At 43.8% G+C, this 17,014-nt stretch overlaps 1 protein-coding gene across 2 annotated transcripts in view; it reads left to right on the top strand.

Moving 5' to 3' along the window:
- The window catches only part of LOC132232293 (cytochrome P450 3A12-like), a 43,237-nt gene extending 42,962 nt beyond the window's left edge, over positions 1-275 (top strand). For both annotated transcript variants that reach the window (XM_059691750.1, XM_059691749.1), the window contains one exon: positions 74-275. In XM_059691750.1, the coding sequence (XP_059547733.1) occupies positions 74-83 (10 nt within the window). In that variant the 3' untranslated portion in view covers positions 84-275. The remainder of the gene's footprint in view (positions 1-73) is intronic.
- The last annotated feature ends 16,739 nt before the right edge of the window (positions 276-17,014 follow it).

Raw genomic sequence — 17,014 nt, 5'->3', positions numbered from 1 at the left:
GTATCTCATCTACTTGCTTCTGTTGTCAACAGTGTTTAATGAAATGGTTCTCATATGCTTTTAACATTTGCAGATCCCTCTGAAAATAGAGTCTCAAGGACTTACTCAGCCACAAAAACCCATTGTTCTAATGGCGGAGTTGAGAGATGGGACTATAAATGAAGCCTGACATTCCTTAAGGACTTACACATTGTTCTTCAATGAAGTTGTATTCCTTGACCCCAGAGATCTCTATGTACTTTGTGAATAAAACCCAAAAATGAAGATGAACTTAACCTATTGCACTTGATGAATGACTAGCAATTCTGTATATTCATTTAGCTTTCTCAGTGTCTATACAGAGTATTATATATTGCATAATATAAGGGATGTGACTAAAAGCACCAAATATGTAGACCCAGTTTATTGGGTTCTTATAATACTGGCTCCATCCATTCCCACTTGGTACTGTCTGCTGTTCCTTAACACTAATCAAGAATACAAATTTCTCTATAATTTTATCAATAAACATTAATGAAAACAAGAATTATTTTGGTAATGGCAGTAGAGACATTAATATCACACTTTATTTTGAATATTCTGTATTGTATGTTATATTGAGCAATTCAATAAACATATTTTCACAATAGATTATCTAATACTTTCATGCACAGGAGGAGGAATCTATAGAACCAAATTAGTGGGAGCCAGCTACTAAATGTTTTAACTATCACGAACCCTGCTTGGAAGGGACCTTTTTTGAAACCCCAATTTGATATATTAAGATACGTGAGTGGAGAGGGATGGCACAAAGTTTGGCTACATAAAGGAAGATTGATCAAATAAGTAAATGTATTCTGGATAATGAAAGCCAGGCTGCGTGGCAAGCATGGCTCAGTGGTTGAGCATTGACCTATGAACCAGGAGGTTCACGGTTCCATTGCCAATCAGGGCACATGCCCAGGTTATGGGCTTGATCCCTGGTGTGAGGCATGCAGGAGGCAGCCGATGAATGATTCTCTCTCATCACTGATGTTTCTATCTCTCTCTCCTTCTCCCTTCCTCTCTGAAATCAATAAAATTAAAAAAAGAAAGAAAATCAGGCTTCTCACTATCAGAGAAGGATTGTCACTGATTTTGAAAGAGAGAAAACCAGAATGAGCTCTGTGGACATAGAGATTGGAAGGGAATGTATTGGGAAAATTCATGCTTTTCTATATAGATAGATGATAGCTAGGTAGATAGATGTTTGTGTATGTACATGACTGTCTATACACACATATAAAGAGGTAGGGTCCCAGCAGCTGTCCTGATGGGAGGGTAAAGATGACCACTGCCAGTAGTATGTGATGATGGAGATGGAAGGCTCTTTCTGAATTCATTAACCAGATCTGCCACTTACAAGTGTGGTGACCCAGGGGAGAAACCAAGATGGCGGCATAGGTAAACACTGGAGATTGCTGCCTCCCACAACCACTTCAAAAATACAACTAAAAGATGGAACAGACATCACCCAGAACCACAGGAAAGCTGGCTGAGGGGAAATTCTACAACTAGAAGGAAAGAGAAAAGCATACCGATACTCAGAGGAGGAGCAGTGCGGAAAATACAAAGGTGCGGAGATGCGTGCAGAGATGCATGCGGAGTGGGCTGGCGGCTGAGGGCATGTTTGTCTGTTTCAATCGGGAGGGAGTCTCAGGCTCTGAGCTCCAGTTCTGGGCGAGTCTCAGAGGACCCAGACTCAAACGGGAGAAGCGGGACTGTCTGGCATCAGTCAGAACTCGAGGACAGCTTTCTCTCCGAGGTTTGCAGCAGTTGCTGGGACTCTGAGAGGCAGGGCCTCTGGGGACGGGACTGAGAGCAGCCATAACTGCTCACTCCACCCGCCCTGTAGATCCCCTGGGAACCGCCCTGCCCAAGCCTTGCATAGAGGCATTTGCGGGATAGCCTTAGGCAAAGGCTAGATTAGCACCTCCCTAGAGGACACAAATTCTCCCACTGCAGACACAGCTGATTCTCACAGCCAGTTGGCCTGGAGGTTAAATCCCCCCCAGAATTACCTGCAACAATCAAGGCTTAACTACAACAAGACTGCGCACAAAGATCAGAAGGGGGTGCACCAAGAAAGCATAAAAAATACGGAGACAAAGAAACAGGACAAAAATGACAGAAATGGAGGCTATAGAGCTCAAAACCACACTTTTAAGGTCTCTCAAGAACTGTCTAGAAGCCGCCGATAAACTTAGTAAGGCCTTCGGAAAGACTGGTGAGACCACCGATAAATATAGTGAGATCCTCAAGAAATCTAATGAGACCCTCGATGTTGTGATAAAGAACCAACTAGAAATTAAGCATACACTGACTGAAATAAAGAATATTATACAGACACCCAACAGCAGACCAGAGGAGCGCAAGAATCAAGTCAAAGATTCAAAACGCGAAGAAGCAAAAAACACCCAACCGGAAAAGCAAAATGAAAAAGGAATCCGAAAAAATGAAGATAGTGTAAAGGAGCCTCTGGAACAGCTTCAAGCGTACCAACATCAGAATTATGGGGTGCCAGAAGATGAGAGAGAGCAAGATATTGAAAACCTATTTGAAGAAATAATGACAGAAAACTTCCCCCACCTGGTGAAAGAAATAGACTTACAAGTCCAGGAAGCGCAGAGAACCTCAAACAAAAGGAATCCAAAGAGGACCACACCAAGACACATCATAATTAAAATGCCAAGAGCAAAAGACAAAGAGAATCTTAAAAGCAGCAAGAGAAAGAAACTCAGTTACCTACAAGGGAGTACCCATACGACTGTCAGCTGATTTCTCAACAGAAACTTTGCAAGCCAGAAGGGAGTGGCAAGAAATATTCAAAGTGATGAATGCCAAGAACCTACAACCAAGATTACTTTATCCAGCAAAGCTATCATTCAGAATTGAAGGTCAGATAAAGAGCTTCATAGATAAGGAAAAGCTAAAGGAGTTCATCACCACCAAACCAGGATTATATGAAATGCTGAAAGGTATCCTTTAAGAAGAGGAAGAAGAAGAAAAATGATTTCTTCATTCAGATACTCATTCAAAACCTCCATGCCAAGTATAGAACTCTCAGGCTCCAGGAATATAGAAGTGAATAAATCATGGTTTCTACCCAAGATGATTTCATAATTTAATTGTAGAGATAGAAACATAATTATTGTACAATCATTGAGCCCCTAGACACCCTTTTTCTGGCCTACGGGGAAAGGAGACTAGATCTGTATTAGTCTGCTAGGGCTGCTGTAGCAAAGTACAATAGACTGGTGGCTTAAACAGCAGAAATTAATTTTCTCACAGTTATGGAGGCTGGAAGTCCAAGATCAAAGTGTCAGCAGGGTTGGTTCCTACTGAGGCCTTTCTCCTTGGCTGCCAGATGGCCATGTTCTCCCTGTATCTTCACATGGTCTTCCCTCTGTACCTGTCTGTGTCTGAATCTCCTTTTCTCATAAGGATACCAGTAAAATTACATTGGGACTCACCCATATGCTCTCATTTAAAGTTAATTAGCACTTTAGAAGCCTGGTCTCCAACTACACAGCATTTTTGAAGTGCTGGAGGTTAGAATTTCCACATATGAATTTTGGGGGTGGGGGACACAATGCAGCCTATAACAGGATCTGAGGGGAGCCTCTGGGCCTGCACATGGATGTCACAGGAGGGCTAAGAGGAATCCTCATACACAGAGCAGTGAATATGCTCTCTCATTAAGGTTGGGTGGAGGGGGGGGGGGGGCTAGGCCCATGATGCCAGTTAGAAGGCTCCAAGTTAGCAAGGAAAACTCTCAGGCTTCATAGAACAATGAATGCAACAGTAGACCCTTGAAGACCCTCTGCAGAGCCAGGACAAGGAAAATATATTGCCTGCAAGACTTTTGCAGTGGCTCAGGGTCTCAGGGAGTCATCAGGTGGAGCCAGTAGAGTTCATCTGGCTAACGCAGATTAAGATTTACTGTGTGTAAAGAAGGCTCTGCACAAGAACGTTGGTTCCTGTTGGGTGCATGGGGTGATGGTCTGAGGCCCACTTTTCCATTCCCACAGTTCATATCCCCAAATATCCCAATTTCATTCTGAGAGGAGCAGGGAAAGAGGGAGTTAGCAAGGCCAAATTTAGAGAAGTTTATTACCCAAATGAAACCAAGACGTTGTTTTATGGAAGCAAAATTTCTTCCACCCCAGTTTTACCCCAGTTAGGGACTCATGGGGATGACGATCTCATTTATGAAAAGTTAAAAAGCTACATATTCTTTGAGCATTTGTGTGCATTCAAAAGTGCTATGTCTCTTATTTCTATAGTTGGTACCATCATAACAACTGATGAACAAAGATGAAATAAGGGTAGAAGATTCAAGATGGCAGCTGAGGTGAAAAGTTACACTAACCTCTTCCCATGACCACATCAAAATTACAACCAACTTTTATAGAACGATAAACTGGATAACCATCTGGGGACTAGCTGAAAGATGCAAAGAATCCATGCCTAGACCAGTTGGAAGGCAGAGATGCCAGAAACGGGCTGGCCTCACACCCACATGCAGCAGTTGAGAATCTGGAGGGGTATCTCAGCTGCAGAGGTCCCTCATGAGGAGCAAGAGGCCCCCACTAGATGCCAGACTCCCCACCACCCAGGACCAGTGCTAGAAAAGGGAGCCTACCAAACATCTAGCTGTGAAAATCAGTGGGGATTCGGTCCAACTGGGTGAGACGGTAGGTCGCAGAAAACTTAGGCATCTTCTTAAAGGATTACACACAAAATCTCGCTCGAAGGCGCTCACCTTGGGCCCCGGCAGAGCGATGGCAGCTACGGAGAGTGTCTGGGGTCATACAGGAAGACTCTGAGTTGTGTGGCTTTAGGGTGAGGGACATTTTCCCATGCACCCAACAGGAGCCAGCGTTCTTGTGCAGAGCCTTCTTTACACACAGTCAAATCTTAATCTGCTTTAGCCGAATGAACTCTACTGGCTCCACCTGATGACTCCTTGAGACCCTGCCCCACCGCAAAAGTCCATAGGCCCCATGAAGGTGGTGACTCTCCTTGGTGTGTACCCTGAGACTTTCGCTAAGTAACCTCAGACCCAGGACTGGTGCTGAGTTCAATCCATATAAACCTGTTGAACACCACTCCCCCCTATCTGGTGACTCACTGAGATCCTGCCTCATACAACTGGCATACCACCCGAGGCGCTTTCAGTGGCTGAGCCCAATGGGCAGCCAGCAGGTTGTGGTGGGTCTCGGAAAGACTTGGGCCTCTTACCGACTTGTCCCTGGCCTTGTGTTTATGGCAGCCAGCTTTGGAATGTAGTATGGCCCCTCCCACATTCACCTCAGTGCAGCATAGGCAACTACCAACCATGGGGTGTTTTGTAGCTCCTAACAGGAAGCCAGGGCTGATCACAGGCAGTCTGACATTAACCAGCACCAGAGTCCATTTAAAAAAATTTCAGAAACAATACACTTGGTGGCTGATTTCAGACCTCAACAGAGCTTGACCTGATTAGCTCCAAAAGTAATAAACCCAAAGGGAGGTCTCGAGGATTAGACGCAGCTGGGGCAGATTCTGCTTCCTGGATCAGCCTCCACACAGCAGCTTGTGATCAGCGCCAATCCTCATAATCAGCCAGTCTGAGGGTCAACTCCACCCACAGATGTGCCAACAGCAATCAAGACTTAACTATGATAGTAAAAGGCTTACATAACCCACACAGGGAATAATCCTGGAGCACCCAGCTCAGGGGATCATGGAAACTGTGCCACTGAGCATCCCCGAACATCTACAGCATAAGGCCACTCTGCCAAGACTGGGAACATAGCTCTACCTAACACACAGAAACAAACACAGAGAAGCAACCAAAATGGGAAGCAAAAGACACATGCCCCCAATGAAAGAACAAGAGAAATCTCCAGGAAAAATAATGAAATAAAACTGAGGCAAGCAGTCCACCAAATACAGAGTCCAAAGCAACAGTTATAAGAATGTTGAAGGAACTTAGGGGAAGAGTAGATGAACTCACTGAGAACTTAAAAATGAGAGAGTAAGCATAAAATGCCATAAAGAAACTATAAAAAAGAAGCAGTCAGAAACGAAGACTATCATATTTGAAATGATGAGTAAGTACACTAGAAGGAATCAAAAGCAGGTTAGATGGAGCAGAGGATCAAATCAGCAAGTTGGAAGACAAGGTAGCACAAAACACCCAATCAGAGCAGCAAATAAAAAAAAATTAGAAATAGTTTAAGGCATCTCTGGGACAACATTAACCATAACAATATCCACCTCATTGGGGTATTGAAGGAAAAGAGAGAGAGCAAAGGACTGAGAAACTATTTGAAGAAATAATGACTGAAACGTGTTTAACTTGGAATTCCAGCCCATCCCTACTTTGCAATAATCAGCCAATGGTCTCTCTGTTCCAGTCTCAGATCCCCTTCCCTTGTCTCCCTTAGATCAGGCAGGGGGAGACTTCCATATCCTACCCAGGGCGGGCGAAGGGGGGCTACAGCCATTGGCAGCAGGAAACAGTTACTGAAAATAGATCATCCTCCCTCATCAACCCTAAAAGATTTTAGGGATAGAAGTCTCTGAGGAGGGAATATGGCAGGATAGTAAAAAACTAGGAAAATTACTGGGCAAGTAGAATGGGGAAACGGAGACAAGAAAATTAGGCAAGGCCAAAGAGTTTGGGCAATTTACAGCCAGCTTGTCAGTCTCAAGACCTTCCCTTCCCTTCCCTTCCCTTCCCTAACCAAGGGCACTGGAGAGCAAATGATTCACACCCTCCCCCCTAACCAGAAAATACATAGCTTAAATCACCCTGGAGTGGGAAAAGAGAACAGAGACCCAATTAATGCCATGTGTGCCAGCTAAACAGGTGAAGTTGGGGAACAAATAACAAAACCCTCATTAAAGCCAGCCAGACCTGATTTAAAAGTAGAACAGTAAACAGACCAAAGAATTATGAAGAAACTCCTCTATACACTCATTTTAATGCATCAGTATATTAAAAATGCACCTGGAAAGATGACGACTATTTAACTGAAACCCTCCCCTAAGATTCTCACCTGCAAAACACACAGACACACACACACACACACACACACACACACACACACACACACGAATAAAAAGCTCTCAGGACAAAGCCTCAATGTGGCTTGCTCTGGAGCACACCCATGCCCCTTCTGGGCATGAACTTTTTATTTCTAAGGGTCCCCATGAGACTTACAACCAGGGGAGCAATGGGCAGCATCAACCGGACTCACCCCCTGATCTGTCTCTAAAGCCTCCTTTTTCTCTGACTTCCCAGTGAGCTACAGGGGACCCACCTTAGCTCACTTCCATCACTGTGACCTTCCCTTCCCAGTGAGCTGACAGCAGCCCCGCCTTGGCTCACTTCTTTTCCTGTAGCTTTTCTAGAGAGCCAAGTAGATCACCGCCTAGCCTCCTCCCCCTCAACCATTCCCCCCTCCCGCCATCCCCCCACCCCCCGCTGTTTCTTCTACCCTCATTTCTTCCTTGTTTCGCTGTCCCCAGCATTAATAAAAATACTCTCAAACCCACCGGAACTTGTGTTGTGAAATCTTTCTAACACAAAATCAAGAACCCACACACTGCACAGGCTGAGGCAAACCCGCTCAGGGCCAGTCCCTTTCCAGTAACAATGGTACCTTGCACACGTGACTTAAACTTTCTGTGCGTTTGCTCATTTGTAACGTGGGCTGATTTAAATAAGAGTAGCTACTGCACACAGCTATTTTGAGGAGTAAGGGGAGTGCTTAGAATGGTGTCTGGCATGAAGAGCTTGTGATGACTCTTTCCTACTCTACTTCTAGGTTCCAACATTTACTTCTGGTTTCCTTTGTCCCCATGGACTTGTGGCTTTTAAGAAAAACCCTTTCTTGCATATTATGGGGTTTCTGGAGGCTTCAGAAGTAAATGCATATGTTCAACCACCATGTTCAAGTTTCTGAGAGGAATCTTAAAGATGAGGCAATTGGGAGAGAATAAGACAGGAGAAACAGCATGAGCAAAAACCCATGGGAAGGGGTTGGGTAATAGGGGTTGCTCATGGACCTGCAAAGACTCCAGTCTGAGGCAGTGTGAGGTCTGAGGAGAGGCACTGGGAACACAACTGGGATGGCCACCTCTCACCCGGATGAGGCACTGGCAGTGCCCAATTTGAGAGAGTCAATCCTGGGCACAGCCTGATTAGATGTGCAAAGGTTGCCCTCTGAAAGAACATCAGCCAGGAGCCTCTGGTTCTAATCTGGGTCAGAGATTATGAGAATCTGATTAGGGTAAGGGTGTTGGACGTGAGAGGGCAAGTTTGAAAGACGTTTAAACTCTTTTTTAAAATATATTTTTATTGATTTCTGAGAGGAAGGAAGAGGGAGAGAGATAGAAACATTAATGATGAGAGAGAATCATTGGTTGGCTGCCTCCTACAAGCCCCCTACTAGGGATCGAGCCTGCAACCCATGTATGTGCCCTGACCAGGAATCAAACCATAATCTCCTGGTACATAGTCCGTTGCTCAACCACTGAGCCACACTGGCCAGGCATATGATTAGAATTTCTTAATTTGGTTTAACACCTATTTATCCATCTCTCTACTCACCCATCAACTCATTTCATTTTTTGATGCTTTTCAGGGTAAGTTGCAGAATGAGAACACTTGGTCCCTGTAGCAGGTATGTAATGAACTAAATGAATCTTGGTGTGTAAATAAAGTTAACCTACTGACTCAGCCTTTATTTTAAAATTTGATATTTTGTTTCTCATTTTTTGGCATCACTATTGATTTTTTACATATTGCATTAGGATGTACAAGTATCACTGTGATATTTGACAAATTTGAACTGAAGTAGCCTCTCCCTCTCCTCCCTCTCATTCTGAGCCTGCCTTGAAGTTCCACTGAACTTCATAAATTCCTTGTGCTGGTGAGAAGAGAATGAGCTCTCCCTGCTCCTTTTTGGTTCCTTTGGGTTTTGGAAACTGTTTAGAAACAAATTCTGCCTCACCTGAGGAGCAGGGTGAAAAGGATTTCAACCGATGGGGGCTTTAAGATCCCACCAGGGTGGGGAAAGGTGGGTGTGGTGGGCCTGCTCCGGGTCCTGTGCTGTCACAACTGGGCAGACTCCACCAGCCCTAATAAGAAATCCAGGAAGTTAAGGCTCTAAACATTTATGAGTTCAGTGGCTCCTCACACAGGAGCCATTCACTTTATTTATTTTTCAAATTAAATTTATTGGGGGTAAAACTGATCGATAACATTGCATAATATTCACATCAAAATTACAACTAAAATACAGAACAACCATCATTCAGAACCACCTGAATGGAAGTCCTACAATTAGAGAAGTAAAGAAAAAAGCACACTGAGACTAGCAGAGGAGTGGAGCCACTGAACCAGCTGGTCCGACACCCATGTGTGCGTTTTTTTAATGGGGAGGAAGATGGTCTTTGTGGAGGCTGCCCATGGGGAGCAAGACTCCAGACCCCCAGCCCAGGGTTCCAGAGCTGGGAAGAGAAGTCCCCATAACGATGGGTTGTAAAAACTAGCAGGGTTTGGGGCTCAGTGACACAGAGGCTGCTGGAATCACAAGTGTTTCTCTTAAAGGACTTGTGCACAAACTTACCCAGTCTGCTGCTTCTGAGCTCCAGCGCCGGGGGACCCAGGCACGTACATGGAGGGACTGGATTGTCCGGCATGGGGCAGGAACTCTGGGGCTTTCTCCCAGGTGGAGGTGCTCCCAGGGGTCATGGTTCTTGTACTGGGACCTCCCCTGTTGCAGGACTGACTTGCAGTCAGATCTGAGTTCCCATCATGGCAGCCCACACTGTTTGCTCTGCCCTGGGATTCCCTGAGACCCCGCCCCACGCAATTTACAAACGCACCCAAGCTGTGCACAGAGACTTTTGCATATAAATGGCCTGACCTTTCTCAGGCTAAAAATCTGTCAAACAAACTGCAGCTGGGTCAGGGAGCCCCACACCTTTCAATAAAAGGCCCAAGACCCAGGACCAGCATGGAACAGAGATAAGTCTCAGAGGGAAAGGGGATGGGTGGGAAGAGATTAACCAAAGATCTTACCTAAGGACAGAGTCATAAGGTGATGAAGATCTGGAATGGGGTGGGAACTGGGTGGAGGGCAAAAGGGGACATCTGTAATACTCTCAACAATAAACATGAAAAAAATTAAATTATAAAAATTTTTTAAAAATGGGCAGACCTGAATAGACATTTCTTCAAAGGGGACATACAAATGGCCAAGAGACATATGAAAAAAATGCTCAAAGTCAATAATCATCAGAGAAATGCAAATTAAAACCACAATGAGGTATCATCTCACACCTGTCAGAATGGCTATCATCAAAAAAATCAACAAACAAGTGCTGGTGAGGATGTGGAGAAAAGGGAACCCTAGTTCACTGCTGGTGGGAATGCAGATTGGTGCAGCTACTGTGGAAAACAGTATAGAGTTTCCTCTGACAATTAAAAATGGAAATTCTATTTGACTCAGTGATCCCACTTCTGGGAATATATCCTAAAAAACAAAAAACAAAACACCAATCAGAAAGAATATATGCACCCCTATGTTCATAGCAGCATTATTTACAACACTAAGATTTGGAAACAGCTGAAGTGTCTATCAGTAGATGAATGCATAAAAAAGTTGTGGGATCCCTAGCTGGTTTGGCTCAGTGGATAGAGCATCGGACTATGGACTGAGGGTCTTGGGTTCCATTATGGTCACATGCCTGGGTTGTGGCCTTGATCCCCAGTAGGGGAGTTGCAGGAGGCAGCCAATCGATTATTCTCTCTCATCATTGATGTTTCTATCTCTCTCTCTCTCTGCCTTCCTCTCCTAAATCAATAAAAAATATATTTTAAAAAGCTGTGGGACATTTACACAATGGAATACTATGCAGCTGTAAAAAAGAGGAATCTCTTACCCTTTGGGACAGCATGGATGGACCTGGAAAATATCATGCTAAGTGAAATAAGCCAATCTGAGAAAAACAAATATCACATGATCTCACTTATTTGTGGAATCTAATGAACAAATGAAGCATGGAGGCATGGAACAGACTGACATACCTCGATGTGCGGTTGGGGGGACCAGTAGAGATAAAGCAAAGAACTTATATACTTCTATGCATAGCCCACGGATATGGGCAATAGGGCAGTGAAGACACGGGGGGAGTAGGGCCTGGGAGGAGAGGGGGAAAGTGTGTGTGTGTGTGTGTGTGTGGGGGGTGTAAATGGGAGATATCTGTAATACCATCAGCAATAAAAAGTATATTAAAATAAATAAAATGATATAAAATAATGTTTTTATACTATGAATGATAATATTTTATTTAGGGTTTTTGGTAGATGTTTTTATCAGATTAAAGAAATCCCTAGTATGAGTAATTTAAGATTTTTCATATCATTAATGTGAGTTTAGTATCATCAAATAGAAGTATTGAGCCCTGGCCAGTTTGGCTCAGTGGATAGAGTGTTGGCCTGCGGACTGAAGGGTCCCAGGTTCAATTCCGGTCAAGGGCATGTACCTTGGTTGCGGGGCACATCCCCAGTAGGGGGTGTGCAGGAAGCAGCTGATCAATGTTTCTCTCTCATCGATGTTTCTAACTCTCCCTCCCATCCAAGTACTAACCAGGCCCGACCCTGCTTAGCTTCCGAGATCAGACGAGATCGGGCACGTTCAGGGTGGTATGGCCGTAGACGTTTCTAACTCTCTATCCCTCTCTCTTCCTCTCTGTAAAAAATCAATAAAATATATATTTTTAAAAAGTATTGAGATAATATGACTTTTCTCTTTGAATCGGTTAATGTGATCATTGATATTTATATTTTTTCTGTTAACCACCCTTGAGTTCCAGAGCCAAATCAAACTTCTTGGCCATGGTGTATTATCACTGATGGATTTGGAGTGTGATGATTTTTTTTTTTAGGGTTTTTACATTGAAGTCCTGAGTGTAACTGGCATGCAATATTCATTTCCTATCCTGTCTTATCTGATTTGGGTCAAGTTGGTACTGTCCTCATAGAATGAGCTAGACATGAGGCATTCTTTTATAATTCTCTGGATTGATTTTATGTGACACTTTACATTCCTTTGGTTTCACATCTGTGGGAGTATCTGCTAACATGGTCACCAATGGCCCCTGCCTCCTTTTAGTTACACACCTGTGTTATCCCATCTCCTTGGTTTGGGCTGGAACACACAACTTGGTTCTAAAAGACAGTATATGGCAATAGATATGGTATGCCTCTTCTGAGATAAGGTTACAAAAAGTCTAATCTTGTCCTAGCCCGCTTGGCTCAGTGGATACCAGAGCGTCGGCCTGCGGACTGAAGGGTCCCAGGTTCGATTCCGGCCAAGGGCACATGCCTGGGTTGCGGGGCTCAATCCCCAGTGGGGGCGTGCAGGAGGTAGCCAATCAATGATTCTCTCTCATCATTGATGTTTCTATCTCTCTCTCCTTCTCCCTTCCTATCTGAAACCAATAAAGAAATATTTAAAAACAAACAAACAAAAAACCCCACAAAAAGTCTAATCTTTGGCTTTGACTAAAAAGTTGGTCATTAATGCATCCTTTCGTTTGATTTATGACCAAAAGGCGGGATTGTGAATTTAAAAAGAGGTTCTATGGGAAGTAACCTCACAGGATGATCTGACCATAAATTCCTAACTGGGCAGGTCACGTTCAGTATTCATGCCATATAGCTTTTTAGTAAGAGGTTTATCCTTTTCCTAAGCAAGCCATGTCCATTGTTTAAAATGCCTCAATTTAGACCCCTCCTTCTAATGGATGAACTATCCTTTCAGATCCCCCCTTCTAAGATTTACCCACCTTCAGGAGAGCAAATGATTTTACCTATCCTATAATCCAATCCCTGCCTTGTTTTCTCTCACCTTCATGTAATCTTCCTTACATTTCCTCCTTAATTTCAAATGCACAAAAGAAACTGCAAAGCTGTTATTCATTGAAGCACTTGAGATCTTGCTCCCCAGCATAAGTTGTCAGTTTGGCTCAAATAAACTCATAAAAAAATTTTTTTTAAACATCTATGGCTTCCGTTTTGGGCACCTGCTCTCACTCACTCATTCTGAAAGAAGCCAGTTGCCATGTTTCGACCTGCCCTATGAAGAAACCCAGGTATGAAAGAACTGAGGGAGGCCTATGCCCAAGAGCCAATGATGAACTCAGGCCATGAGCTTGTGAGGAACTAACACCTGTGAATAACCACCTAAATTGATCTGAAAGTAAATCATCCCTCACTCAAGTCTTAGGATGGGAGTGTAGACGAGCCTGACAGGAGGACTGTAACCTCATGAGAGAGCTTGAGCCAGAAGTTTCTAGCTAAGCCATACCTGGATTCCTAACCAAGCAACTGACAGAATTAATGTTTGTTGTTTTATTTTTTAAAATATGTTTTTATTGATTTCAGACAGAGGAAGGGAGAGGGAAAGAGAGTTAGAATCATCAATGATGAGACAGAATCATTGATCAGCTGCCTCATGCATGCTCCCTACTGGGGATCGGGCCTGCAACCTAGGCATGTACTCTGACTGGGAATCAAACATGACTTCTTGGTTCATGGGCCAATGTTCAACCACTGAGCCATACCCGTCTGGCTACTTGTTGTTTTAAGCTGTTGCATTTGGGGATAACATGTTAGAGTGCATTAATAACTAATGTACCAATCCTGGCCTTTGGCTACTTGTTTGGTTTCAGCCACTACTGCAGGATACATCCAAACAAGGAAAAGGTCGGGTTCATCTGATAATTATTGACTATTAATTCACTCCCCCAAACACAAAGCCTTTATTATTCTTTTTGGAAACAAAACTTCTGTGGAAACTAATATGCTTTATTCTTTCTCTAAAATCAAACGTGACTGCCTTGATTTCATAACTAAGCCTAATATAGCCACTCCCTGGCCCTATTCACCTTAGGGACTGGCCCAGCAGGTTGGAATATATCCCAAGACTCATAGGCTAGTCATTCCTTAGGACTAAAATGTAGCTAGCACCGTGTCCTAAACAATGCAAATGGTCTTGCTCCTCAAGGGGAAACATCCCACAGAAGGAAACATCTAACAAGAAAAGACTTACATACTAAGAGTTGCATTAAAGTGTAAAAAAATGCATTATGTGTTGGAAGCACACCCACATAACCCACGCCTCTCATCTACTCGTGCGTGTACTTATGAACTCATCACCTTCTTCCAGAACTCTGCTCTAAATGCTTACAGTACAAATATGACTAAGACCCAGATATTATTCAAGTTGAATAGTTAACAGATAATTTTAGTATAACAAAGTTAAAGTAATTATACAGGTCTGAGAAACATAATGTCCTCATCAACAGAGAATGGCTTATCTGCTTTCTTGGTCTCCTTAGCAAATGGTCAAAGTTGAATCTCAAATAACATTCAAGGAAGCATGAGGCTCAGATATCACTATAATAGGACAGGCTGTCAGGGACTCAGGGATGTGAGGAGCACCATTAGGCTGATACTCCTGTCCTTTTATAATGTGAGCTCCAGTGGCACCTCTTCTGGGAAGCCCATCCTGACATCCACTGGCCGAGAGAATTGCTCAGAGCATGAGAAGGCAGAGTTATTCTGAAATTATTTGTGCATTAGATTCAAATTTCACAGGATACAAATGAAAGCAAGATGATGTGTCTGTAACTCAACTCGCAGTAAGGTAAAACTTGATCTTGCCAATTCCCAGCGACAAGTTGGTATCTAAGTTTTGGTGGCTGGGCCTGTGGTTGGTGGAGATGTGGCAAAAAGATGTGGAGGAGGTGGGCAAGTTGATTGGGCTCAGTCAATTAGGATTAGTTTCTATGCCTGCTGTGTTCAGTCCATGTGCCAACACTGAATATAAGACTCAGGATCCTTGCCCTTGAGGATGGGGACTGTATGGTCTGTAGCCCATAGCCTGGCATGACAACTCCACATAACATTCATGCCCTTGGCCTGAAGTCAATGCACAGATGAGTAAATGTATTCCTGCATTGCACTTTCCAGTGGAGCTATGGAATTTAACAGGTACTTCTGGGAGAAAACCTTAACCAGAGATGACAAACTATGATGGTAGAAATTTCAAACTTCATAACAAGCTTCCAAATAAATAAAGGGAAGTAGGTGAGATAGTTGGGACTTCCTGCATTGTACCAATGAGACATCCACCCATTCCATCCCGTTTTATGCAACCCTGGAGAATTTCTGGCTAGAAGGATCTAAAGAATTGGTGACAGATGAGTATCACTTTCTGCAGAAGGGCTGAAAGTGAGAAAGGATAAAAAGAGAAGGAAGTACACAAACAGCTTAAATGTCTCCTGTTTCTTTGAGTTTTAAGAACATTTAAGGTTTCCTTTGTACATAATCCATGGTTTCTCCAGCCAAGCAGACACAGAACATGGGTCTGAGGGATGACAATGAGCTGGTAGAATTTCCAGACCCTCAGTATTTGGATTTCTTGCATCAGGAATGTGGCAGAAAGTTCACAGGTGACACTGATGCTATTGCAGCCCTACACCTACCAGCTCTTCACAGCCCATTAGAAAACCCCCCACTAGTCAAAAAACAAGGAAGCCATCTTCTCTAACCCCCCTTGCCTCAGAGAAAAACACATGCCGTTTCTGGAGTCCTTGTGCACTGCGTGCTGCCCAGAGGGACATTTGCAGTGTCAGGGGTGGCTATGGTGTTCAGGATTCCCTTGGCCATCCAGCTGCTGTTCTCCTCTTCACACCCATTGGTCTTGGACTTGCAGTCTTTCCAGAGGGAGGGAGCCATTCTTTGGTCATGAATCTGTCTAACCCTCTGTCTACTGCAGGACCCTCTGAGGGGTGGGACAGGAAGCAGGATGAATTGATAAGCGTGGTGTAGCCATCACCATCTTGACCATGTCCTGCCTCTCCTTCGGGGGCACGGATCAGCCTGAATGTGCAGCAATGATGGCTGAGGCATAGCCAGGCCCTCTTATTGTATTAACCATCTAGTAAGGTGAGTGGTCACCAAAGAGCCACAAGGAAAGAACATGCAGGGAACCCAGCAATATTACTTCCACCAACTCAACTCTGCCAACATTTCTCAATACACACTATACATAAAGTGCTCTGCTAGGCACTAGGGACATAATGGTAAATAATACCCAGGCCCTAACCAGTTTGTCTCAGTGGATAGAGTGTCGGCCTGCAGACTGAAGGGTCCCAGGTTCGATTCCGGTCAAGGGCATGTACCTTGGTTGCGGGCACATCCCCAGTAGCTGGTGTGCAGGAGGCAGCTGATCGATGTTTCTAACTCTATCTATCTCCCTTCCTCTCTGTAAAAAAATCATTAAATATATATTTTTAAAAATAGTACCCAGGATGTGCCCTTGAGAAGCTCTTGTCTGGTAAGGGAACTTTGTATAGAGACTAACAGTGATGCTGGACAGTAGAGAGGTGGATATTGAATCCAGGTTCACCTGCCTGCCTCTTGAAAGCCAAGAATGAAGAGAGAAGGGCTGGTGTAAGGAAAGTTGATTTATTCAAGAGTTGCCAGCCTGAGAAGACAATGGACTAATGTCACAAAGACCACCTTCACATCTCAGTGCAGGCAGGGGTTTTTATGAACAGGAAAGGGGAAGGCAGAACAAAGGAAACCAGAGGGAGAGAAGGAGTAAGCTGTGGGCTCTCTGTTGATGGAGTCAACACAGTCTTCTCAATAACCATCTTGGAGCCAGTCAAGTGATGGTCTGGTTTTTGTTATCCTGATTTTAGGGTCCAAAGTGAGCAAATCTGGAACTGAAATGCCTCAAGGCTTCCTTTCCTCCAAGAATCCTTTAAGCAAACAGGCTGTTTATGTAGCTACATGTCAATTTATAAGTCATAATTTACAGAAACAATGAGTTTTAGTTTTTTGTTTGTTTGTTTGTTTGTCTTGTTGTTAATCCTCACCAGAGGATATTTTTCCCATTGGTTTTTAGGGAGAATGAAAGGG

The sequence above is a fragment of the Myotis daubentonii genome, chromosome 4 (assembly GCF_963259705.1).
Source record: "Myotis daubentonii chromosome 4, mMyoDau2.1, whole genome shotgun sequence".
NCBI classification, from domain to species: Eukaryota; Metazoa; Chordata; class Mammalia; order Chiroptera; family Vespertilionidae; genus Myotis; species Myotis daubentonii.
The sequence above is the reverse complement of the archived record's forward strand: the minus strand, read 5'-3'. Positions and strand labels throughout refer to the sequence as shown.